Source organism: Prunus mume, linkage group LG3, assembly GCF_029339155.1.
Source record: "Prunus mume cultivar Tortuosa linkage group LG3, ASM2933915v1, whole genome shotgun sequence".
In the NCBI taxonomy this organism is placed as follows: Eukaryota; Viridiplantae; Streptophyta; class Magnoliopsida; order Rosales; family Rosaceae; genus Prunus; species Prunus mume.
This window is the reverse complement of record NC_142700.1, coordinates 7,588,646-7,613,989: the sequence shown is the minus strand read 5'-3', so window position 1 is coordinate 7,613,989 and position 25,344 is coordinate 7,588,646. Positions and strand designations below refer to the sequence as shown.

Genomic DNA, 25,344 nt, shown 5'->3' with positions numbered 1-25,344 from the left:
TAATTACTCCACCTCAGAATAGTTGTATTATATTTAAACTCACAATTTGCACTGTATCAAAGAAAAATGTGGCACCAAAACGGCAATAAATAATTAAAATTTGTTTTAGTAAATAGTAATAATGATATTGATAATGCATGAGCCAAAAAGGTTTTTTTTTTTCAAAGAAAGCAGGAGCCAAAAAAGGTTAATTACTTGATATCAAGCCTAAAAATTTATTGCAGTTCAATAATTTTCAATATTTTAATAGCAAGCTTTGAGCTTTTCTTTGTATTTCTTGAGATTTTCTATTTAAACCCTGCATTTTTCTTTGTTCACCCAAATACTTAAATTATTAAGATGTTAGTTTTATTATTGTGTAAAAAGATTAAAAAAAAAAAAAAGGTCATTCAACTTAATATTTAACCCTAGTACATCTATATATACACACACCCACCACTCTTCATATTAAGTTTTAGAAAAGTACAAACTCCTTTACATCCTATTGCTAATGGAGTCTAATCCCGTAAAAAAAGGTCTTAACTTGCATGTCAGTGGTATGAGGTTTGAACCATACCACACACATCTTTGTATGATTAGTTAACCTTTTTAATCACATGATAAAAAAGCCTTGTGAAAACAACAAAATCTCATGTATACTACAAATATTGTTTAATGATTTAAGTATTGGAGTGAACACAGAAAAATGTGAGGTTTAAATAGAAAAATTCTTTTATTTCTTATTTTTTCAGCTTGGTGTGTATTTAAGGGTAGTTTGGGAAGATAGTGGGGTTTTCTTAGAAATTGTGAAAATTTAAATTAGAAGTTGGGGTGAACTTATAATATGGAGTGAACAAAGAGAAGTGTAAGGTTTAAATAGAAAATCTCTATTTTTTCCATAGTCCTGCAAGTCAAAGAGAGAAGGATGTGCATGAGAGAAGCATGTACCTTTCCCCCTTCTTGAGAATCTGAAAAATATTTCCATGATTGTATGGTTTGTTCTTTGTTGGTCGATATGCAATTAGTCTAATTGTGGTTCGACCGAAAAATGGTTCATTCAATTTACGGGTTTGGATAGTAATGAAAATGATATAATTATAAGAGTGAATGGGAAAGAAAGATCGTAGGAGAGAAGAGTAAGTGATTCGGTGTAACGAATGAGTTTTTAATAACATATAACAACATTGAGGTGTAATACTTAATCTCCATTAGATTAATCGAATGGTTAAGATTCTTTTAAATGTGTATAATGCGTGAATACTAAATGTAGAGGCTCGGGATCCCTCTTGAAAGAGCCGAGAGAGCGCAGAAAAAAAAAAGAAAACTGAAAATTAAAATCTGAAATTGATTTCCGAGAGTCTTCAAAATTATTGAAATTAGTTTAACAATTTTTGAAGAACTAAAAAATAATGTTAGTTAACAAATTAGTTTTCAATTTTCAATTAAAAAAATGAAAAATGAAAAATGAAAAAGAAATGATTATCTACAAAAATAATGTTAGTTATACCACACAGGAAATGCTCTCCTTTTTCTATCTCCTTTAATTTGGAAAACACTAATTTTTGCTTGACTTTTAATTATGTTACCATATCGTTAAAATTGACAAAATAAAAAACCAAAGCAAGCTTTGTGGCGCTGTGCTCACCCACCCAGTCCCAGTGAAGCTACTCTTTATCTTCTTCCTAAAACGAGCCTCACGTATCCATCGAAAACACGCTTTAAGATACGGAGAAAATCTTGGAACACCTTAATCTCCATTGAGTCGATTCAATTCAAATGGGCAGGTCTCTGGTATTCTCCCCAAACCTTCCTGTGAGATTTTCTCAAATACCAAGATCAATTTTACCGCCCAATCAACCAAACCAGTCACTTTCACTGAACTCGAGGGAACAATTACAACATGGGTTTCAAAGATTTGGACTTTCATTTGCCAAACCCACGAGAACTCTCTGCACAAAGGCTGTGTTATCTGAAATTCCAAATCAGAAGACGTATGTAAAAGTGGGCGCCAAATCAACTGGGCCAATACCAATTAGTCAGCTCATTGAAGTGGTTGAGAAGGCTGCAAAAACTGGTGCTGAGGTTTGCTCTCTAGCTCTGTCTGTGCGTGCGCAGTGTTTGTCTGAATGTGCATGTATTATATAAATTCTTTAATCTAAAGAATAACCCCCAGTTGGCATTTGCATTTAGTTCTTCCCCATAGTACGCTAAGCATCTAAAATATCCAAGTTTTTAGTTTGTGAGGTATGCTACAAAATGTTTTTAATCCCTTTGTGTATCTTAATTGTGGTAGGGATACTCGTTTCAATGCTTTTGTTTACTTTGAGAGTGTTAGTTGTGATGAAATGTTAATTTTTCTTGTCAAATGTCATAGAAATTAGCAACTACACATAGTAAAAAAGACTTCCACTATAAAGGAGATAGAAAAAGGAGAGCATTTCCTGTGTGGTATAAGATAATACTGTATTGTTGCTATGAAAGAATGTAGAATCATCGGATTGTATCCCTCTGTCCCACCCTTTCGTCCATTATTCAGTTATGATGAACTTTTTCAAATCATCCATTCTTATAGCTTAGGTTATATGCTTCTCTTTTCAGGTTGTGATGGATGCTGTTAATAAGCCTCGGAATATTACCTATAAAGGGCTGACAGACTTGGTTACTGAGTAAGAATTTAAATCAACATGCTTTCACTAGTGGTGTATGTTTTAATGCTTCAACTGACTTGTAGTGGTAACACTTTCTAGAATAGAGTAGAGGTTAACACTTTATGTAGAGGTTGAACCTTTTATAAACAAGCATGATTCCTCATGATGAAGAAAGATTCACTTATCATGGATTCTGTTCATTCTTAAATATATAATACCCTAGCAAGAATTTTCGTATGATGTGGAAACTATTTGCAGCACAGATAAAAAGAGCGAAGCAACAATTTTAGAAGTTGTGAGAAAGAACTTCAAAGATCACCTTATTCTTGGAGAGGAGGGTGGAATTATTGGAGATAGTTCATCTGATTATCTGTGGTGCATTGATCCATTAGGTTTGTATCTTTTAAGATACAGATTCTGCAAGTTTCTATTTACTATGAGAAAAAATCTTCTGGGGCTTGAGAACTATATGTTTTGATATTTACATATATGTATCCAACTGCTTAAGTATTCATTTTGGCATACAACTTACAAATTTATCAGCATAATGGTTTATCTTGATAGAAATGGTTGATACAGCTTCTACTCCTTGTGATAGTTAATTTCATAAAGCCTAGACAAATAGATTCCATAGATAATATATCTATTTATTCTGATATTGGTGACCTGTGAATGTTTTGGAGGATTAGTTAGCAAAAAAATAAGAAAATAAAAGGAAAAAAAAGAGATGCGGTGTTCTTTATCCTGTAAAAACAGGGAGATGTGTCTGGTAGCTCATGGGAGTAGTCTAATCCTTAGCCTGTCATAGTAAAAAATATTGCAGAAGATAGAATGCCATGATTTTCCATGTTTGCTGAATCTAAGGTTCAGTTTAGGTATGCTTGTTGAGTTTAGGGTTGTTTAAAAGGCCATTATGTTGACATCATTTTGTACTTTTGATGTTTTGGAACTTACAGTAGATCACATGAAAAGTTGTTTAAGACTTCATAAATCTTGCCTCATAACTTTTCACTTTTTTACTTTTTCCATAATTATATCTAGCAGTAAATCTTAAGTTTATTTAGATAGCCAGAAATTCCTACGTTTATATATGAAAATTTAGAGATGGACTTTCCAATGACCAGCACAAATTTAGAGAGACCTATTTAGGGTGGAAACTTGTAGCTAGGTTAGTGGGCAATCTTCCAGAGATATTTGTTTCCAGATACCTTTTATAGGACTAACATGATAATTCTTAGTTTTGTGTTATCTAACCTCTGATATCTTCGTAGATGGAACAACAAATTTTGCACATGGTTATCCTAGCTTTGCAGTTTCTGTGGGAGTTCTATTTCGAGGAAAACCTGCTGCTGCCGCCGTGGTACTAATCACATAAAGTAGATTGTATTTGACATGTTATTTGCATGATTGCTTGTTTTGTTAAGATGCCTATGAAAATCATCACAATCACTGGTCCTGAGATTGTTAGTGCATGATGCATGGTTATGATGCACCTCTAGTTCTTTCAAGCTTATTAATGAACAAGATGTGTGAATAATGCAAATAAAAATATCTTGGTGATCATCAAAGAGAAAGGAAAATATGTAAATGCATTAAAGTGCTATTCTTTTTTGAAGATGTATTGAGGGGTGCAGTATCAGCTAGTTTTTAGAAGTTGAGTGTGGACTTTGTCTATAGTACTTATATTGTTAAGTTCTGTTGGTTTACCATCATTTCCAAAACCTTAAGTCGTTGAAATTATAAAAAAACCCAAGCACTATTTAAACATATAAACACACCCAAAATCCATCATTACACACACTCAAAACCCATTTATAAACACACCCAAAAAGTTGACTTTGGGGTTGATTTTGGGTGTGTTTCTATGTTTAAATAGTGCTTGGGTTTTTTTATAAATACATGTCTAGTATTGGGTTTATTTATAAATTTGTATATTTTATATCCTAATACTCCCTTCACATATGGGCCTCATATTAGAGCCCAACTTGTGGAGTTCAGCTTATAATGCAAGGTTGCAATCACAACCATTTGAACTCAGTATCTCCTACTCTATTACCAAGATAAGTTCTTTTGATTTAGCATTATTCTTAAAAAAATCGAACTGTTAGGATGTCGGCCAATTATTATTTTGTATTGCAACATATATTATTGTCTTAATGGGGAAACAACACGCTGGTTTTTTCATTTATATTTTCAGGTAGAGTTTGTTGGGGGCCCTATGTGTTGGAATAGCCGCATATTTTCTGCTAGTGCTGGTATGAAAATTTGGTCTATATCTTTATTTATTTGATTTTCTAAGTTAATCATATTCTGAAACTTTGATTGATAATTCATGTTATGTTAGGTGGCGGAGCATTTTGTAATGGTCAAAAAATTCACGTGAGTCAAACAGATGAGGTTAGTCTAAAAGATTTGAAATTTGCTGCTACACCGAATCATATTTCTTTTGGTCAATGGCTGTGTCTTATCCTATGTGATGCTAGAATATTTGCAGTGGTATCTTGATTATCGTTTGTTGTGATAATTCTGAAGAGAGAAAATACAAAACTTAACTTGTTAGCCAAAATCGCTCAGAGAGGCTGGATCCTATTTATATTTATCACTGAAATATATTACAGCACTGTAATACTCCTCAAGATTTAGAGTAGATATTATCACGTCTAGTTTGTTACGCTAATCAGAAAGGTGACTCTTACTAGGTGCCCTTGGGAAAATGTCTCCCACATGTTCACAAGACTTAACAGGTCTTCAGAAACTTGATTCTACATAACCAAATTTCGATTGTATTTTAGGCTCGAGTTAGGCATGGTGATGCATACCTAAGAGAGGAAGATAACCTATCTCATGTGTTAGGCATACTCTGAAAGCTGAAACCCTTTTATATTTTATTGAGGCTCCCACTCTTCCATATTTCAGGTTGAGCGATCTCTTCTTGTTACCGGATTTGGTTATGAACATGATGATGCATGGACCACCAACATAGAGTTATTTAAGGAGTTTACTGACATCAGCAGGGTATTAACTTTTCTTTTGAATAAGCTATTTTGTTATGAACTTCAGGAATAATTTTTTTTCCTAGTTTTCTCTCAATCTTTCTCTTCATGTCTAAGTTCAACTTTTTTTTTCCCCTTTCCTTGTTTCTATCCCCATATTGTAATGTTAGGGTGTTAGAAGGCTCGGTGCCGCTGCAGTAGACATGTGCCATGTAGCTCTTGGGATTGTAGAAGCATACTGGGAATATCGACTAAAGCCATGGGATATGGCAGCTGGTGTCTTGGTAATGTTTTGTTTGTTTCACAAATGCATTTGCTAACGATTGTGGCATTATTTTAATCCGTAATAGGTGAAATGAATATCTATTTAGAAGTCGTATCCCATATTTCTCTTCTACATTCCTATTGATCATATCATAAGCGTTCATGCACAAACAATGCCTTCTGAACTTGTAGCTAGTGGGCTGGCCCAAAAGCTAAGTAGGCCCACTTGGTCTTAAAAGCCTTGGATTCTCATGCATCACTAGCAGGAGGGCTTCATAGTTCTACGAATCAATTGGTTCCAGACATTGTTTCGCTAGGAGTAATTGTTGTTTTTGCATTCTAATTAGAAGTGACATTCCTCCTTTTCCCATTTATATTTAGAAAGAGTTGCGAAACCTCAGAGCATACCTTCAGTTCTAGAATGTATCAGATAAGTAGGCTTTCTGTAATTGGACATATTTGTTTACATTTTCATGGAAAGTGTTTGAAGATTATGGTAAGTATTTGGAACTGTAGCTTAGGACAATCTTATGCGCCAAGATGTTTAAACTGATGCATGAAGACTAAGTGTTCCTTTCCCTCAGCAGAAATCTTGGTGCTCCAGATGTGCCATTACAATTATTCATAGAAATTCTTATTGCAATTTTGAGCAGATAGTTGAAGAAGCTGGAGGAAAGGTTACTCGCATGGATGGCGGAAACTTTTGTGTATTTGATAGATCTGTTTTGGTATCCAATGGTGTGCTGCATGGCAAGGTTAGTCTTATCTTCTGCTTTATCGACAATCTGTTTACGGAAACCTTATGTGTAAAGGTTGATGCAACAACTTTTCTTATGAATTCATTTGATTTACAACCTTTCAGTCATTTGTAGAATGCATGATCATAAATTTTAAAAGCTGTTTCATTAGGCGGACCACCAATCCTGTTTACTAGTTATATAGTAATTTGTGAAGAGTCAAAGACCAATTCCTTTTGCCCAACTTTCTGATGCTACTTATGAAGTGGCGTGTTTTCTTTTCCCTTTTCCCTTTCTTCTTTTTCAATGTTGGGTTGGGATGGATTTGGAGCGAATGGATGGGTGGGTGGGTAGGGCAGATGGTTACTGTAACAAAGCTCTGCAATAGTGCTTTAGTTTGCAGTAAAAAGACTTAGAAGATTAAATGTACTATTGGTTTTAAGGAAGTGATTGTACATAATTATATTTCTGTAAATGCAGCTTTTGGAGAGGATTGCACCTGCAACTGAGAAATTGAAGAGCAAAGGAATCGTTTTCTCATTGTGGTACAAGCCTGACGATTACACAACGGACATTTGATGCACCTGAAAATTACTACATTTGATACACCTGACAGTTATTCTTGTTCTTTGTATTTTTGCCAATCGTGCTGTGAACAATGACTTCCACAGAAAGGTGGTCTCTTAATGTTACATTGGCGACGTTCACTGTAAATTACATATAAATTACACATGTTGCTATAGGCAAATGGAAAGAGTTTGGATTGTTCTAAATCTGAGCTAAACATGGTTAATGATCATTTGCTCTCTCTTCAAGAATTGAACCTCTGTGTGGAATTACTTTACTGAGCTGCATGGCTCTTGCTAATCTAGATAGACACTAATACCAGAAATATTTGTTGTTTTTTGGAAGGAAATTTTGGAAAGGCCGATCGAAGGTTTTTAAAACTTGAAAAATTGCAAAGCTCCCAGACTTTATTGTAGACCAATACTGAAGCAAAGTACTCTGGAGTTTTCTGAAATAACACAACTAATCAACAACTATGTTTAAAAAGAATTTGTGAACCTCCAGATGGCATTAAGAATGAAGCAGAAATGAGAAAGCAAAAATGTGAGTTGTACCATTGTTTCATTATTCTGTTCTGATCATTTCTTACATATGCAATTCTCTCATTTCTGTCTTCTTATGAAAAACTCAGAAAATCATCTCTGCTCATAAGCAAAGTTGTTTACTCTGCAACTTAGTTTTTAGGCCGAATGGTAACACCCTTGATAACAAGTCCTCTCTTCCATTTCCCACCATCATATTCATACATTGAAAACTCCATGTCCCCAGGTTTTTCGGGTGATGCTCTAAACTCGCCAACTGAAATCTCTATCCATTGCTCTCTTGGGATTTCCATCAGATTAACTTTATGCCATTGTATGCTATCATCTGGAAGAGTGAGTCTGACATTCACTGGAACATCCCATCCATAACCTGAAGCTTTCAGCTTGACCACAAACACAACTTCGTACAGAGTTCCTGGTGACAGCTTTGAGGTCTCAAATTTTCCATGCACTTCTAGCCAACATACATTAATCAGTTCAGCAGCATCAATGACGACGCCACTGCAATGAAACCTGAGTTAGGATTGAGAGTACTGATAGCATTTTATGATATTTATTTTATTATTATAATATATTTTTTTTGTATATATTGCGTTTATCTGTTTCAGTTTCAATAGGAGTGGAGAAACTGAGAAACCAATAAATTATGTCTTGAAGTTTTTGGTACCTGGTTTCTTGCAGGGAGGGCCAGAGCCAGTAACGATTGTCTTCAGCCCAAGTGATCAAGAGATCCCTTGCATAGACCATAAAGCAGTTGTTGGACTTCTTGTCAACCCAGTACCTCTGCAATAACAGTGATAATAATGCTAACAATAGTCAACAAAATAATGACATAACCAAGATGTTGGTTTTTAAGTTCACTTACAAGTTTCCCTTCTTTAAATCAACTGAAAAGCCCCATAAATATTGATTTAGAGCTGAATTTCAGCACGAACTGGAATATTTCACATTTCAGAAGCTTAAATATGTGCATAGGGTTATGTATATATGTAGCTAACGTACAACTACACAAATTTAAATCATCTGAGCATAGTGTTTGATGCAGGGCTTACCTTTCTCTTTTGGTTTAAGGTTATTCCAGCATGGAGCTGTTCAAGGAGGTTTTCCACTGAGGATTTGTTGATGGTTGAGTCAGCGTGTCTCACAATAGCTTCATAGTTGTGTGGAAGCTGCTGTTTAACTACTTGTGTTGCTGTCTTTTTCTCCATTTCCTTAACTTCTTTCACAACTGTGATTTCATGGTTGCTGTTGTTAGCTGAGAGCTTAGCCTGATGGTCAGGAGCTGTTTTCTCCACTGCCATGGGTTTAGAGCCACTAGGAGCAGCCTTTGCTTCCGTTGCTTGCTCCACTGCCTTGTTATTACTTGGTTGTTCACTTGGCTGCGACTGTGAGTTATTGGCCTCATCTTGTGACCAGCTAGTCCCCATCTCTTTAATACACTTCTTCCATCCAATGCTTGTTTTTACTTATATATAGATAAAAAAACAGGGTCAGATTGGTCAGTTCCATGACATGCATATAAAATGTATGATTTTCGTATCAATGTGTACACCGTTAAAGGTTTGGATGAGGATGAGGATGAGGGTAACCCAAGAAAGATGCCCTGTGAACTTTTTTCTCTCTTTAGTTTTCAGTTTCTCATGCATGCTGCTGTCAAGCATGAATTAGCATCCAATGGGTTGAAAAACACTTTGGAATATCAGAAAAGGCCTTTATTCGATTCCATATGGTAAACTTTTGTTTGTTTATCATATATATTCCATTCTGCAGAGAGAAAAACAGCTTTTATTCTAAGATAAGGCCATCACATCCGATATATATTCCCTTTAATAAAATAATATTTGTAAGTGGTCATGATCATCTTGATTTACTTTGGACATTCGATCAGAAGCTCCCCATATATACTGTTTTAAACTTTTACATTATATTTGAAAGCCTTTTTTTTTTTTTTTTTTTCTACTTTCCTGGGCATAATAGAAGTTGGAAAACATATCCCCTGGAATTGAGATTGAAGAGTGTTGCAGCGATCTTCATGGTGACTTTTAAAACTACATATGTATATCATATTATATGAATATACCTTGTGCCATCAATCAGTGAAAGAGAAATCTTCAAAGTTGCCAGTGAATTGGGTGCAGAATTATCTGACTACAATTTACAAAGCACTTTGGTATAGTTGAAAGTAGTAAATGCCTAAATTCAAGATTCATTGCATGGGGAGACAAATTTCTACTGCTAGCTAAATTTTTTGGAGGTGAGTTTTCTGTCCTGCAGCTGAAAAGGTTGTCACTAAATTCCTCTTTTCTTGTAATGACTCAGAGTTTGGCTCAATCAAGCCAACTCATGAACCAAGTTTTAGATGTTCAAAATTAATTTGTGAAATTAGTCTTACTCAAATGAACTAAATAATCTGCTTGTCATATAGAATCTGTGAGAGCTTGAACGCTGATCGACTTGAATCAATTGTTTTCATGTACATAGCAAAAGTATATCAGAAACAAAAATGGAGATAATCTATACATGTGTGGAATTACTTTACTGAGCTGCAATTGTTCTTGCTAATCTAAAAACAGACACTAATACCAGAAATACTTGGTGTTTCTTGGAAGAAAATTTTGGAAAGGCCAATAGAAGGTTTTTAAAACTTGAAAAATTGCAAAGCTCCAAGACTTTATTGTAGACCAATACTGAAGCAAAGTACTCAGAAGTTTTCTGAAATCATGAACACAACTAATCAACAACTATGTTTCGAAAGAATTTGTGAAGCTCCAGATGGCATCATGACTGAAGCAGAAATGAGAAAGCAAAAATGTGAGTTGTATCATTGTTTCATTATTCTGTTCTGATCATTTCTTACATATGCATCTCTCATTTCTGTCTTCATATGAAAAACCCAGAAAATCATATCTCTGCTCCTAAGCAAAGTTGTTAAGAGTATTCTGCAACTTAGTTTATAGGCCGAATGGTAACACCCTTGATAACAAGTCCTCTCTTCCATTTCCCACTATCATATTCATACATCAAAAACTCCATGTCCCCAGGTTTTTCAGTGATGCTATAAACTAGCCAACCGAAATCTCTATCCATTGCTCTCTTGGATTTCCATCAAATTAACTTCATCCCATTGTTTGCTACCCTGGAAGAGTGGGACTGACATTCACTGGAACATCCCATCCATCAGCTGAAGCTTTCAGCTTGACCACAAACACAACTTCATACAGAGGTCCTGGTGACAGCTTTGTAGTTTTAAATTTTCCATGCACTTCTAGCCAACATTCATTAATCAGTTCAGCAGCATCAATGACGACACCACTGCAATGAAACCTGAGTTAGGATTGAGAGTACTGATTGCATTTCATGATATTTATTTTTTGTATATATTGCATCTGTTTCAACTTCAATAGGACTGGAGAAACTGAGAAACCAATAAGTTATATATTGAAGTTTTTGGTACCTGGTTTCTTGCAGGGAGGGCCAGAGCCGGTTACGATCGTCTTCAGCCCTAGCATACACCATAAAGCAGTTGTTGGACTTCTTGTCAACCCAATACTTGTGCAATAACAGTGATAATGCTAACAATAGTAAAAAAAATAATGACAACCAAGATGGTCGGTTTCTAAGTTCACTTACAAGTTGCCCTTCTTTAAATCAAATTAAAAGCCCCCTATATTTTGATTTGGAGCTGAATTTCAGCACGAACTGGAATATTTCACATTTCACAAAACTAAATCATCTGAGCATAGTGTGAATTTCAGATGCTGGGCTTGCCTTTCTCTTATGGTTTAAGGTTATTCCAGCATGGAGCTGTTCAAGGAGGTTTTCGACTGAGGATTTGTTGATGAGTGAGTCAGCATCTCTCACAATAGCTTCATAGTTTTCTGGAAGCTGCTGTTTCTCCTCTGGCTTGTTATTACTTGGTTGTTCACTTGGCCTCAGTGGGTTAGGAGCCGGCTCTGGTTTCTCCTCTGGCTTGTTATTACTTGGTTGTTCACTTGGCTGCGGTGGGTTAGGAGCCGGCTTTGCTTCTGTTACTTTCTCCCCTGGCTTGTTATTACTTGGTTGTTCACTTGGCCTCTGTCGTTTGAGGACCGCACCCCCCCATCTCTTCAATACACTTCTTCCATCCAAGGTTTGGTTGGTCATTTCCATGGCATGCATATAAATCTATGATTTTCATATCAATGTGTACACCGTAAAAGGTTTGGATGAGGAGGAGGATGAGGGTTTTAGCTCGTAACCCAAGAAATATGCCCTGTGAATTTTTTTTCTTCTTCTTTAGTTTTCAGTTTCTTATTCATGCTGATGTCATTGTAACATTGTCAAGCATGAATTAACAACTAATAGGTTGGTAAACACTTCGGAATATCAGAAAAAGCCTTTATTCCATATGGTAAACTTTTTGTTGTTGATCATATATATATATATATATATATATATATCCATTATGCAGAGAAAAAACAGCTTTTGTTCTAAGGTAAGGGCATCACATCCGATATATAAAGCAATATGTCATGATCATCCTGATTTACTTTGGACATTCGATCAAAAGCTCCCCATATATTGTTTTAGACTTTTACATTATATTTGAAGGCCTTATAGAAGTTGGAAAACATATCCCCTGGAATTGAGATTGAAGAGTGTTGCAGCAACCTTCATGGTGACTTTTAAAACTACATATGTATATCATTATCATATTATATGAATATACCTTATGCCATCAATCAGAGAAAGTGAAATCTTCAAAGTTGCCAGTGAATTGGGTGCAGAATTATCTGACTACAAAGCACTTTGGTATAGTTGAAAGTAGTAAATACCTAAATTCAAGATTCATTGCATGGGTAGACAAATTTCCACTGCTAGCTAAATTTTTTGGAGGTGAGTTTTCTGTCCTGCAGCTGAAAAGGTTGTCACTAAATTCCTCTTTTCTAGTAATGACTCAGATACCACAGTGGAACATTCCAAATAGTTTGGCTTTAATAATCAAGCCAACTCATGAACCAAGTTTTAGATGTTGAAAATTAATCTGTCTAATTTGTCTTACTTAAATTAACTAAATAAATTGGTTGTTCGTATACAATCCGTGAGAGCCATGAACTTCGATTGACTTGAGATAATTGTTGTCATGTATATTTATACATAGGAAAAGTATATCAAAAACAAAATAGGAAGATGTCTATACAAAGATGATGCTGATATCCCAATGCAAAGTTTATCAATTTATGTTTTGAGCTGGTCTATGGAATTAATATTAGAAACTGGGATATGGTGACTGGGTTGGTGGTAATGCAGGTAACTCATCTAAAGAAATCAGAGCTAAAATATCCATACACGCACGCACGCGCATACACACATATATTTGATTAATTGGTGCATAATACATAAGAAAGCCTTTTATTCATTTACAAATACATGCTCAGAGAAATTAAATATTTCATACCAGTAAATGATCCTTCTCAAATCAATCTACATGATTTCCGTTCTCATTATTAATATTAGTCATCACATACATAAAACTCAAAGTAGAAAATATTTATTTCAATACATATGCATGCATGTAATACAAAAGACTAGTACTGAGTGAACTGAGCTCATTTTCCAGTTACTTCTTTGACATTTGCTCCATAAATTTTCAAGCCTCCCTTCCATTTTCCACTCCAGACTTCATACAGACCAAAATGAAGCGTGTTGTCGGCATTCGCATCATCATCACTCCTAATGCTAAATGTCTGGCCGTTCCCGTTTGTATCAGGAATTGTGAATCTGCCTACATTTGAATCCTGCGCTAGTTTAACTTTTGTCCATCTGTACTTTCCCTTTTTCCCTACCTTGGCCATCAAGAAAGCTTGTATGTCTCTCCAACCAAATGCATCTGGTGCCAGTTCTACTTCAAAGCTAATTTCATACTCCTTATTAGGATTTAAGTTAACTGTGGCCGTCACTTCCAGCCAAGAAACCTGAAGCAGCTCCACGGGATCACCACTCCCATTACTGCACACACAAAAAAGAAAAAAAAGAAAAAAAAAAGGGTTATGTGGTAATATAGCAAACGATCATATATACACAACATATAGACAATGTAAAAAGAAATTACATCAACGCATCTTGTCTAGACGTACCATATTTGTTGATTATATTTCTCATAAAAGTGGCATGCTCACATAAGCAATCTCACCCACATGAATCTTATTCGTATGAGCGATGTAATCATCAATATAATTAATAGTAAGCGTACAAACATATATAATACAACTCATTCATTACTTTGGTAATTTCCAATAGCGCTCATCATTGCCCCATACAATGGTAAGCCCACGGGGTTTGATGTTGTAGCAAAGGCGACCTTCCTGTAAACATTAATACAATCAAACTTATTATGGGTCCATATAAATATACATATATATAGGCACATGTGAAAATTTATTCAAGATATTTAGCAATGAATTAATCATCATGATCAACAAAGACATATTATAAGAAATTTATTGTGACATCTTATAACATGCTTAAATAATTACCTTGTCCTGCCGGTTTATTTCGTCTTTATCAGCTTGGAAATGAGGCTTGGTCATAGCCATATGTCAACGAAAGTCTGTTTTCTTCTCTGCTTCTTCTTCTTCTTCTTTTTTTTCTTCAGCTGCCTCTATATTGTTTTGAAGATATAGCCGCAGTTAGCCTTTTATATATAAATTAATCCAGGACATCTAAAGAGAACGAATCTAATGCCTTTCACAGAACAAGAAAATGCCAAACCAAAACAAATAATAATAAAATTGAGTATGTACATAGGGAATCAAGTGATTGCTTTGGACCTTGATATATGACGGTTCCTTGGCTTTCTAAAAGAGGAATATATTTGGATTACTACCAAACTGTCTTGAGAAATGTATAAACGTGAGACATGTTCATAAAAAAATGTCGATTAAGCAAATGTGAGTTTAGGCGCCAGTTGGTTAGGTCAGTGTATCCGTTCCTTATTTGTACTCAAATTCGAACTTTCTACCCTTACATTAGAATAATTTAGAATACCATTCTTATAAATTTTTTAAAAAAGAGTCAATTCATTTTTCCTTTGACATGCCCACAACTTTTGTTCTTTCCCTCTCTGGTGGCTCACAATATTGGAAAACCATGCATGCATCTCTATCACGTTGAAGACTGCTCGGAATCTAAAGTATGGTGCAAACATATTTCGTTCCAGCTGGCTTTGCCATCCAAACCCACTGACACGTATCATAGAGCTTATCTTGATCAACTTGGGCACACTTGGCTTTGCTTTGCTCGATCGTCCCAAATTCTCAGTATTTCCAATGGTGGCCGCTACTTCACCAAAGAAATTGACATCCATTACAAATGCAAGAATAAGATTAAGAATATATGGTGTTTTTTAATTGTCAATGGTTTCTCCCTTTCGGCAGGCAAAGCATAATTGTGACAGAAGATACTAGTGGGATACAATTTTGCAACTTACACTTTTAGTGACGCAAAGCACATATACTTCTTAGAGTAGAATCTTATTTTCTTGGTGCCAACGCGTTTGTACATAAATAAATAAATAATATTAAATATTAAAAAATCTTTTTTATGCACATCAATAGGAGCAAGAGTGAGAAAATTTGGAAGTAATTTAGAGAACAAACTTGAAGTAAAAAGAATTTGACAAAATATAGCTTTTTGATCAACTACATGAGTTTCTTTTCTATGAAATGTCTTCAAGCTTTTAATTGACAAACTTCTGCGTTGCTTCTTCCCTGCACACATTACATCAATGGTTGGCACTCGTTTGGTCAAATTGGTACTCAATATGCAGTTTGGGTTCATCCCTTGATGTCATATCCAGCAAGAATGGGATCATATTCCCTTTATATGGTTTTTCTATCTTTCTTAATGTGCAAGGAATTTTAGCTATATCCAACTAAGATGACTATTATTGATGCTTATCGAACCGTCGCATGTATGAGCACATAGAAAATGGGCAGTTTGTTTTCATTTTTATTTTCAAACTCCCAATTAAAAGAGCAAAATTTTGATTTTAAAATGAGGTTCATCAAACTTTCAAAAACAAGTTAAATTAAATTCTACTGCCAATGCAATATATCAAATATCAATGTTACAAGAGTTCATGATACAGAAATGCTGATTCGACCCAGCACAATGAAGAGGTGGAGGAAGGGACACAATGCTTCCTACATTTCTTAATCACTTCATCTTTTCCAAAGCAGCGGATGCAGAAACCAAATCTTCCGCTGTTGCTGGTTCGTGCATCTGCAGTCAGAAACAAAGGCATGAAGAACAGTGAACATTTTCAAATAACAAAACTAAGCAATAGTTATCAACATGATCCAAAAATCAATAAGAAAAGTGCATTTCAGCTTCACAACTCAAGAGTACATGGATATCATCTGTTATATACATAAATTGTGAATCTCAAGAAGATAGTCAATTGCATGCAACTTCACTCCAGCTCACCAAATCATGATGGATTATAGATTTTTGCCAGATCTGGTTTTAGTCCATTCAATTGTGTAACATAGTAATGTACTAATGTCTAAAGATAATTGAAACCAAATCTAATTCCAACCCATTCAAACTTGTTAGAACGATACATATTATGATTTAAACTTTTAGTTGAATTAGGATCAACACATCAAAAACAGGCCCTACATATATTCTATAGATAATAGCTTAAAAAGCAAAGCACTTCATGGAACATAACTATTCACAGCTAATCATAACTATTCCAGATTAAATATGTAACGGTAGATCAACGATTATATATGAAACCGAAACCAACATACACAAGACACCTGGCCACTGACTGAGGTAACAAGATTTATCAACCACCATATGAGGTATCAAACACAAACTTACAGATTTTGCTACAGCAAGCCAGTGAAAACAACGTAAGAATGCATCATCCTGTGAAGGGAGGCTGTCATGATTCCAATATGTGATGCTTTTATATTTCGCATTCATCTCCCAACAGTTTGAGTTCCCTTCAGAAGTATTGGCTTTTCTCTTGGCAAGATTCTTCTTCCCTAGAACAAATCCTGCAGAACAATTATTATTAAGGAGAAACTCTTCAAAAATTGAAAGAGAACTTTTCATTTACACAATTTGAAAATAACATAGGATGAGACCCCTTTTGCCATGATGCATGTTTGTTTCTATGGCATGCATGTTTGCCTGCACTGTGCTTGTATGCGTTTCTATATGTGTTGGAAGCAAAGCACATTTGTAACAGAGGATCTTGATATTTGAGGAAAAAGGAAAAGGAAGGCAAGAAAAATGGAATTCACTGTGATATATACAAGAAACACCATCTTGAATTAACAAGGGTATCACTTCCCTTGAAAGCTCCTATCATCCTACTCGTTTTACAACCTATGAAAGTAGAGGCTTAGCCGTCAGCTCTTAAGGATAGCCACCTTTTGATAGTATAGTAGCCTCTCCCTAACACACACATCTCCAAGTCCCAAAGAACTCTATTTCTTTTTGCTGAGGAAAAGATGCGGCAGAGGGAGGTGGTAACCAGTCACATAAGCCTCAATGAGGGTGATCAATTATAAGACACAACAATAGTCACCCCTACCACATTCTTTTCTTTCTGGGTCTCATTTCTCTCTCCCTTCACTTCTATATCATGAAAACATCAGTTTCACCTTTGCTCCAGAGTAAAGGTGCCAGCAGTACCCAAATACTTCCCTTCAAAGGGAGGAAGAATAAACTATCAAATGGAGCAAAAAAGGAAATGGTTTTGTAATTGGTATTTCAGACATCAGACATAATGATGAGCAATGGAAAATCTTTACAATAAACGTATTGTTAGGCCTAAAAGAAAGTAACAATGATAGTAAAGCGCCACGAAGCTTATCCTTGAAGAGAAAAGTGGATGAAACTTAACCAAGTAAAGCAGGTAATGTTTACAACACTTTAAAAAAGTTGGCTTATTGGCGATCTCAGACCTAAAGTTAGAACCTTCATTCGCCACCGTTCCAAACAACCCAGCTCTCTAAAACATCAATGCAGAAGCATTGACCTCAAACAAACTAGAGCTTAAAAAACTAGATGAAGAAATTGACTAAGATAAGGGGCCACACAAACCAAGGTACTGAATTTACTGACAGAGACTACAATGACATACCAGAATACCCATTTGGGATGGGAATGGAGGCTCCTTGCAACTTCCTTCCTCTGAAATTAGCTTCCTGCGTCTTTAAACACTCAGACTCAATTCCTTCATCAGCCCCAAGAAAAACCCATTACTCAGTTATGTCATATAAGTGTTTGCGAAATTGTCTGTGAGAAAAAGAGGGCATACATATTACCTACCGGTGGGTTTGGGTTTGAAGTAGTGGGAAACAGAGGAAGGGCCAGAGTATTTGATGGAGCAAGGGAGCAGGTGCACCTGACCACTCAAGTCCGCCACTTGTTCTTCTTCCTCTTCTGACTCTCCATTTGCGTTTCTTCTCAGAACTATGGTCCCTTGGGTTCCCTTCTCCATTTTCCCCCAATTCTTTCAGACAAAATCCCTAATCTGTGTATCAGTCAGTATCTCCTTTGCCCTTCTTTCTTCAAATTCGGCTATATATGGGCCTCCTTTCCCGCGCTTTTTCACCCTACCGTCCAATCCCTCAACACTTAGTAAAGCTTGGGGTTTCAAAACTAGGCTAAAGATTTGGGCCAAGGCAAATTACATTTAGGCCCAGCCCACCACCATATCTTTGACGGTATTTGGGCACTCCTGTCACAGCTCATCTGGATTTTAATTCACGTCTTCAAATGCTTTGATGCTTAGAGTCCAAGTGCAATGCAGAAACATTCAACTTCTTCCTCCTCCCCCTCTGTCACACTTGTATGCGGATGAGTTTGTTTGTTTTATTTTTTATTTTAACTGTTGATTTTTATCCGAATTGAACAGTCATAAAAATAAAAAAGCATGGGAGGGGATAACAGAGCAAAGGAGGAATATCAATTTCAAGACTGCCAAGCCAAGTAATTCATTCAGCATTGTTGCTGATAGTTACTGATAACAAAATAAACAAAAAACAAGTTTACATATAACTTGTTCTGAGAAGAGATCAAAATGCCAAGCTGCTTTCATTTTTATAAAGAAAAATCAATCAGTCGAAGACAGCCAGAGTTTTATAGCTTTGGGGAGAGATGGCTAATTCCATGACCTGCTCGGGGCTAAGTTCACCGTCATTCTCCAAGAAGGACTTGAGCATTGCGTCGGAGAAACCACCCAACAACGTCACCCCTGGCTCTCCGCTACGCACCGGCGCATACCGCACACTGAGGAGATTCCAAATCACCAAGTGCGGCACGGCATACCCCTTCTCCTCAAACTTCCTCTGTATTTCCTCATAATCTCCGCCGCGAGGCTTCCAGCAGCCGTCACTGAAGTGTTTGAAGCAGGTGAACACAAGGACTTTCCTCACCATCTGCTCTGCCTTCACTTTCTCATTCACCGCCACTTCCAGAATCAAATCATACACCTTCCCCAGATCAACCTCCCAGTCCTAACGCTCCTCCAAACTGTGCATAAAGCTGAACTTGGACTTGAGATCTTCGCCTCGTACCAAATGCAGCTGAGGGTTTTGGGTGTGACTCACCACCTTTCCTTCCCACGGCCCTTGGCTCAGTTGAGACACAAACATCCCCAGAGCCACCGACTCCGACGCCGCCACGTCACAAACAGCCAAGCAGTTGTTCAGCCTCCCCTGCTTTTTGTACACGTCCTCCACCATTCTCTTCCACTGAAGCTCAGCCGCTCGCTCGAATCCACCACTTTTGTCCATGGCGTAGCGTACGATCCAGTGTGGTGTGGAAGCACAGCACCGGCATTAATCATGTTCTCGGACACGGACTCGGACTTGGACTCGGCCGCGGCAATGGCTTTTTTCAGTGCCACCATATACTTGCGAGCCGCAGAGGCAGAGAGTACATCAGAGACATCGGGCTTTCCGTCGTACACCAGACGTTGATAATAACCCCACTTGTTGGCACCTTCTACGTCTTCTGGCGCCAATGCTTGTCTCAAGGGCACCAAAATCTCTTTCCGCAGCCGCCGCCGCAGAGACATTGGGTTCGAAAATTCTGATTGGGATTCTCCTGGCGAGAAAACATTCCTCGCAACGGTTTCATACAGCAGTTGGTCCATAGGGGGCGGCACGAATCGGAAGCAATCAGCCGCATCGGTTATGTTGAACTCCAACTTCTTCATCTTCTTTTTCTTTTGGCCATGCTCACGACGCTGCTGCTGATGCTGGTTGAATTGTTGGATATCATGCTTCAAGCACTCTGCCATAAGATCAGAAACCCGGTCGTGCAAGAACCGATAATCCGGGTCGCTGTGGTACCTGTCAGCAGCCTTGTTGACCATGGCAGTCGTCTTCCTTCTCTTCAACAAGGCGCTCGCTTTCTCCTTAGCTTTTTCCACCTTGATTTGGCGAGTCTGTCTAGGACTAGGAGGAGGAAGAGGACAAGTTGTCCTCCTCCTTTCATTTTGTGTTAACTGGATCTGGAACTGTTTGGACTGAAATTCTTGGTTCTTGTCCTTCCTGGTCCAAGTCATAGAGTATTGATCAACCTGCAGCTGGGCATTGCCTTGTAGAAGAACCCGTGACAGAGTATCGAGAACGTGGATAATATGGCCCCAGGCGCCTGCAATAGGCAGGAGGTTGCAGGCAAGGGTCTTGGGGTGGTTGTGGTGCAGCCAAAACGCTGCGGAGTAGAAGGCCTCGCTATCGCCTTTTTCACCGTCGTCGTCTAGGAAGTTGCAAATGAGCTTGAGGGTGGTGAGGGGATTGTAGGACCAAGCCAGAGGCAGCAGCTGCTTCATCAGAGTCTCATGGAATTCCAACTTGGAGTGGATGCCTGATCCCACGGGACGGTGGAAATAGAGGTCGAGGCAGGGGTTGCTTGGGAGTATTCGGATTCCGGGTCGGGGCATTTGGGATCCGGATAATTGGGTGGGCAAAGTTGAAGGAGCAGAGCAGCAACAAGAGGAGGAGAGATTCTCTGTAAAAATTGGTTCCCGCATGTTTTTCAGAACGGAGATCTGATTCAGTCGCACTGCCTTCATATTGTCTTGCCTTGTTGGTTTTGATTCCAAGAAATATTGAAATGGAGATCGGATCATCCATGCTTAAAAGCCAAGACAAGAGCATGCCTGTTTGTTTTACGGTTTTACTTGGGCACCAAGGGAATGGGTGTGGTGTGGGCCCAGACTCCCTTTACTACTAATGCTAGATTTTTTTGTCATTGAACAGCCAATTTTAGATTTTGGCTGTTTTTTAGGATTAGATCTTTGTCATACGAATCCGGGTTGGTCAAGTCTCAAGTCAATAGGGAGTCAGTGGCTCCCACCACTGGTCTAGTCCTAGAAAACAAAGGCAACAAATCAACCCATCGGCTTCACTGCTTGCCTTCTCTTTTTTCTTTTTTCTTTTCAAAGGGGTAGTTGTGTTTAATAAAATTAGGATCATTAAAGGATTTTGTTTTTAATTTTAATTTTTTTTAATGTGAAAAAGTGTGAATTTTATCATATTAATTTTATTTAATTCTTAATGTTTACATTAATCAATGATATGTTCTGATATTTTAAATGTTTTACTATTCTCTACCTTTTACTTTATATATATAGACGTTTGACTTTATAATAGTAGAGATGTATATAATATAGATTAAAAGAAAAATATTTAAGTATATGATTACATACGCTAAACATACGGCAAGTTTTAAGAGAGATCTCACATATCTTTTAGTTGAGTAGGAACCTCACATTTTCATGCAATAAAATTGGGATGCAAACTCAAACTTGAAATTGGTTTTACTCAAAGTGGACGTGATCCCTATAAGGCAAGGCATGCCGTTCAAAACTAGAAGCATAACCAAAATCACAGATTAAAAATGACAAGGTTTTGTATGTCATCATCATGGGAAGATGATGGTCGACGGGCTTAAATTGAGAATAATGCTGTGTGCCTCCTAATTTTTTTTATATTTTTTATATTTTATTGTTCAGGTTTGACTGATTAAAGTTCTTGTTTATAAAATTACAATCTTCTGTTCACCTTGTGCAAAGACATCACAATTATTGAAAGAGTATGTTTAGATTAGTGAAAAAAAAGTATATGCGTTCGATGCAATTGTAGCATGTTTAGAGTCAATGCATTTCAATTCTGCTTGGGTGCCTACTTAATGGCATAGAAAAGAACTATGTTTACAAGAATGATGTATTAGCATACTTCATACACCAAATTTGGGTAGATTGTCAACAAAATTTTAATTGATGAGTCAAAAAAAATGCCAAAACTTATCCCTGGAGCTTATAGGATTGAATCAAAACTGCAGAGCAAGACGTATAAAGCCGTTATATGGTATCCCTCCACTGCTGATGCATGTAAAGCCTCTTGAATATTCTTTGGCGCACAAGAAACACACCCGCCAATACAGAGAAAATCATATACCTGGTACTGTGACTATCACGAAATCCTTCTAGATAGGTTCCTAAACCCAGAGCCCACACACTTAAGTATAACAGTCCCCGTGGATGGGTCGGGTTTGATGACAAATGTAACTCCGAGAAAATCTTTGATGTTTCTGAGTGTTTCTATCCCGTAAGGAGAGAGCTTTCCAACACGAACCTTCGAAACATCTTGTGGACATAATGCACAGAGAAGAAACAACAAACCCTGCAACCCAAAATAACAACAAACTATCAGCATATAGACAGAATTAAAAAGGGAAAAAAAATGGACCCTATATCCAAGATAGACAGTGATCACAAATTATTAACTCCTCTTTGTTAATCTGACAAGCGGAAATTATTAACTCCTCTAGCTAGAGTTGTGCCCCATCTTTGTTTAGGAAAATGAGAAAGTAAATTCAGCCACTATGGCATCAAATCACAAACCTGGTGTGTCGAATCTACCACTCCACCCTGCTCAATCTCCCCAAGCAGAACAGTAGCCATTTGCACACCAACATCCTCTGGAGACATCAGCTCTTTCTTCTCCTCATCTTCAAGCTCAGCTGTTTCTTCCTGACGTGAATAGGAAACTGCTGTATCAGTAGAGATACAGCAACCAGAAGTTGTTTCCGCTACCAATGAAATTCCATAACCAGGTGATCTGCCATAAAATCATTGTTGTCTACATGAGCTTAAGTGTTACTACCACTTCAACATAACAAACCTAAAAAACCAGTCCAAATTCATAACATGCATCTATATAGCAAAAATCTAATGATATCTAGGAAAAGTTGAAAACATACTTTCCAGCTTGCGCGCCCTGTCTATGGTCAGTAAATATGTGAACATCTGGGAGAAAGGGATTAAAGATTCCACGAGCTGCATATACCATGGTATTTTCAAACTGCACAGCCACTCTCGTAGAGAATGTAATCCCTCTAATCCTCTTAACCATCCCCTCATCAGTCCAGGTAACTGCCTGTACATCCAAACATATAAACAAATAGCAAACCAAAAAAAAATAAAAAAATAAACATAATATACTATCTCATAAGTCTTAGATACTCACTGTTAGACTTTGAACAACCGGAACTGACAACAACACTTCACCACCTCCTTGAGGAGCAGATCCACGACTCAGTATTTCTAGGTCCAACCCTTCTGAGGGAACTCCAAAGTGTTTTAACATGGGCAAAGTAGTAGACCGGAATGTATCAACAGATGGGTCCTTTGAATCATTTGTAATTCCTAAAAGAAAAAAATGTAACTCACATAAAGTGGCAGCACCTTTTTGGAGCTCAAATCGACACCTACAAAGGTTTATTGTGCTCCATATACTATGCATACAGTCAGGTGTCCCTTTTTTTGGGTTAATGATTAGGTTCAGGGTCAATTTGTTTATGATCAGTAAGGGAATTAGTAAGAAAGTCAAGTACACATACTAAAACTATCAGGAATTAGCTCTCCTGTCCTGTCCCCATGTTGATCTGTGATCCATATTACAACCACCACCAAAAACCTTAACGAATTGACTAGAAAAAGAAAAAGAAAAAGAAGAGAGCTTATGCTATTGGGAGATTGCTTATAGAAGAAAACCACTATCTTAAAGGATGAAAACGTGGTAAAAATTGTGTTCCTTACTTGGACCAAAACCATACCTGTGATTGAGGCTTTCAATAACAAAATGAATTCTTAATATTACAATAAGCTTGCTATTACCCAGGACCAAAATTTGTTTCACACATTAAATTTTACAAGAAAACCAATAAAAAAGCAACAAAAGATGAACAAAAAAAACAAGATAAACCGCAAGAAGGTTCACAGTAATAAAAGCGGTACCTTTAAGCGTAATGTTAAGGGGTTTTTTGGCAAAGAGACCAAGCACAATCAATGGCTCCAAGTAATAACCAATAGCCCGACTCAGAGCGCATTCGTGCACCAGATTCCTCCCGCCCATCACGATCCCCGGCTTGAACTTCAATTTCGTGCCTGCCCACAGACACACACACACAAAAACAATGCTCAAAACCCTAAACCCTGAATTAAATTTTAAGCTAAATATAAGAAGACATGTGTTTGGTGTTTGTTAGTGAAAGTAGTACCAGTATCGTTGATTTCGACGGAGCAGTCATCGCAGACCTTCTCGAGCAAGCGGATGAAGGAGACCTCGTGAGGACGGAGACCAGGCCACGTCTCCTCTGCATGTATGTCCTCGATATGAACCGGTGTAGACGAAAGCAGAGCCAATACGAGACGTTGCCTTAGGTTTTGGCTTCCTTTTAGCTTCTTGTAGCTTATTTTCCCCATTTTTGCTTCTCTCTGCTCTCTCTGCTATTGGGTGCTGGGGTTTTGGTGGCTAGGGGTTTTGCGGTGATGTTCAACCTTTCTTTTCCTTATTTTTCATTTATTTTTCTTTTAACAAGGATAAACTTGGAATTTTCAAAAAGAAATTTTAGTGTTGGGTCTGATCAGCAAACAAGTGGGTCTACATCGAACTTTCATTGTACTTCTTTCTCATCCAAGTACAATACTTTGCTTCGTCGTAGTTAAGTGGTTAAGAGCATCTATTCACCCAAGATATTAGGGTTTAAGGTTTTAGGTTTTAGACATATTTTTTTCACTTTTGGAAAAGCTTTTAAAAGACAAAAAACTCATTTCAAATCAGTATGTATTGGATTAGAAATCTAAACATAAATAAGGACATTTTGTCCATTTTGCTTCTTTTAAAATTTTCTCTCTCCTTTTGCTTTTTCTAAAATGTCCCTTAGGTTTAAGGGGCTTGTAATTAAGTGATTAAGAGCATCTATGTACCCGAGATCTTAAATTCAATTTTCCCCCTCTCAAATCGTTTGTATAAAAAAATAAAACATAAAAAATTCTTGGAATATTTTCTTCTCAAATTTTGGAAGCGCTGGTCCAAATTCTTGTGGTGATATTGAGATTATATCATACAAACAAAATAGTTGCAGAGACGGAGCTTGTTGAAACAAGATTAAATCATCGATATTGCTAATGTAAATACAATTTAGAAAAGTCCAGACTGATTAGATTGTGTAGTAGTTTGTTAAAATCATAAGACAGATCTGTCGAAATTTGGTGCTTTACAGGTATTCACTCGGACACCCTTTTTTTTAACCTTCT

At 37.0% G+C, this 25,344-nt stretch overlaps 6 protein-coding genes and 1 pseudogene across 8 annotated transcripts; 1 reads left to right on the top strand and 6 right to left on the bottom strand.

The window, feature by feature from the left end:
* The first annotated feature begins 1,597 nt into the window (after window positions 1-1,597).
* Window positions 1,598-7,394, top strand: IMPL1 (myo-inositol monophosphatase like 1). Its single transcript, XM_008227584.2, has 10 exons — window positions 1,598-2,061; window positions 2,578-2,645; window positions 2,886-3,019; window positions 3,899-3,987; window positions 4,825-4,882; window positions 4,972-5,024; window positions 5,544-5,642; window positions 5,791-5,904; window positions 6,538-6,639; window positions 7,102-7,394. Exons 1-10 carry the CDS (start codon window positions 1,756-1,758, stop codon window positions 7,198-7,200), a joined length of 1,122 nt encoding a protein of 373 aa, XP_008225806.1. The 5' UTR covers window positions 1,598-1,755; the 3' UTR covers window positions 7,201-7,394.
* A 322-nt stretch (window positions 7,395-7,716) lies between these two features.
* On the bottom strand, window positions 7,717-9,212 carry LOC103325428 (lectin-like). Its single transcript, XM_008227582.3, has 3 exons — window positions 8,783-9,212; window positions 8,398-8,513; window positions 7,717-8,231 (listed from the first exon to the last, which is right to left on the bottom strand). The coding sequence occupies exons 1-3, from the start codon at window positions 9,155-9,157 to the stop codon at window positions 7,862-7,864; spliced, it is 861 nt and encodes a 286-aa protein (XP_008225804.2). The 5' UTR covers window positions 9,158-9,212; the 3' UTR covers window positions 7,717-7,861.
* Window positions 9,213-10,526: 1,314 nt separating this feature from the next.
* LOC103325469 (protein PHLOEM PROTEIN 2-LIKE A1-like) lies at window positions 10,527-11,873 on the bottom strand (annotated as a pseudogene). Its single transcript, XR_016125314.1, has 3 exons — window positions 11,499-11,873; window positions 11,185-11,378; window positions 10,527-11,042 (listed from the first exon to the last, which is right to left on the bottom strand). The product of XR_016125314.1 is annotated as a protein PHLOEM PROTEIN 2-LIKE A1-like (transcript).
* Window positions 11,874-13,143: 1,270 nt separating this feature from the next.
* PP2-A9 (phloem protein 2-A9) lies at window positions 13,144-14,376 on the bottom strand. Its single transcript, XM_008227581.3, has 3 exons — window positions 14,246-14,376; window positions 13,992-14,074; window positions 13,144-13,718 (listed from the first exon to the last, which is right to left on the bottom strand). Exons 1-3 carry the CDS (start codon window positions 14,303-14,305, stop codon window positions 13,319-13,321), a joined length of 543 nt encoding a protein of 180 aa, XP_008225803.2. The 5' UTR covers window positions 14,306-14,376; the 3' UTR covers window positions 13,144-13,318.
* Window positions 14,377-15,793: 1,417 nt separating this feature from the next.
* On the bottom strand, window positions 15,794-18,311 carry LOC103325424 (ribonuclease H2 subunit C-like protein). 2 transcript variants are annotated; one of them, XM_089047666.1, is made up of 4 exons: window positions 18,060-18,311; window positions 17,872-17,964; window positions 16,597-16,777; window positions 15,794-16,010 (listed from the first exon to the last, which is right to left on the bottom strand). In XM_089047666.1, the coding sequence occupies exons 1-4, from the start codon at window positions 18,229-18,231 to the stop codon at window positions 15,932-15,934; spliced, it is 525 nt and encodes a 174-aa protein (XP_088903792.1). In that variant the 5' UTR covers window positions 18,232-18,311; the 3' UTR covers window positions 15,794-15,931. The 2 variants fall into 2 exon arrangements, with proteins under 2 accessions (XP_088903792.1, XP_008225802.2); XM_008227580.3 differs by having other exon boundaries at window positions 15,794-15,992; window positions 16,599-16,777; window positions 18,060-18,309.
* Window positions 18,312-18,850: 539 nt separating this feature from the next.
* On the bottom strand, window positions 18,851-20,772 carry LOC103325596 (uncharacterized). The gene is made up of 2 exons (XM_089048663.1): window positions 19,464-20,772; window positions 18,851-19,203 (listed from the first exon to the last, which is right to left on the bottom strand). The coding sequence occupies exons 1-2, from the start codon at window positions 20,770-20,772 to the stop codon at window positions 18,851-18,853; spliced, it is 1,662 nt and encodes a 553-aa protein (XP_088904789.1).
* A 1,118-nt stretch (window positions 20,773-21,890) lies between these two features.
* LOC103325423 (RNA cyclase family protein) lies at window positions 21,891-24,582 on the bottom strand. Its single transcript, XM_008227579.3, has 6 exons — window positions 24,306-24,582; window positions 24,043-24,192; window positions 23,273-23,451; window positions 23,007-23,182; window positions 22,648-22,864; window positions 21,891-22,426 (listed from the first exon to the last, which is right to left on the bottom strand). Exons 1-6 carry the CDS (start codon window positions 24,508-24,510, stop codon window positions 22,217-22,219), a joined length of 1,137 nt encoding a protein of 378 aa, XP_008225801.2. The 5' UTR covers window positions 24,511-24,582; the 3' UTR covers window positions 21,891-22,216.
* Between the last annotated feature and the right edge of the window lie 762 nt (window positions 24,583-25,344).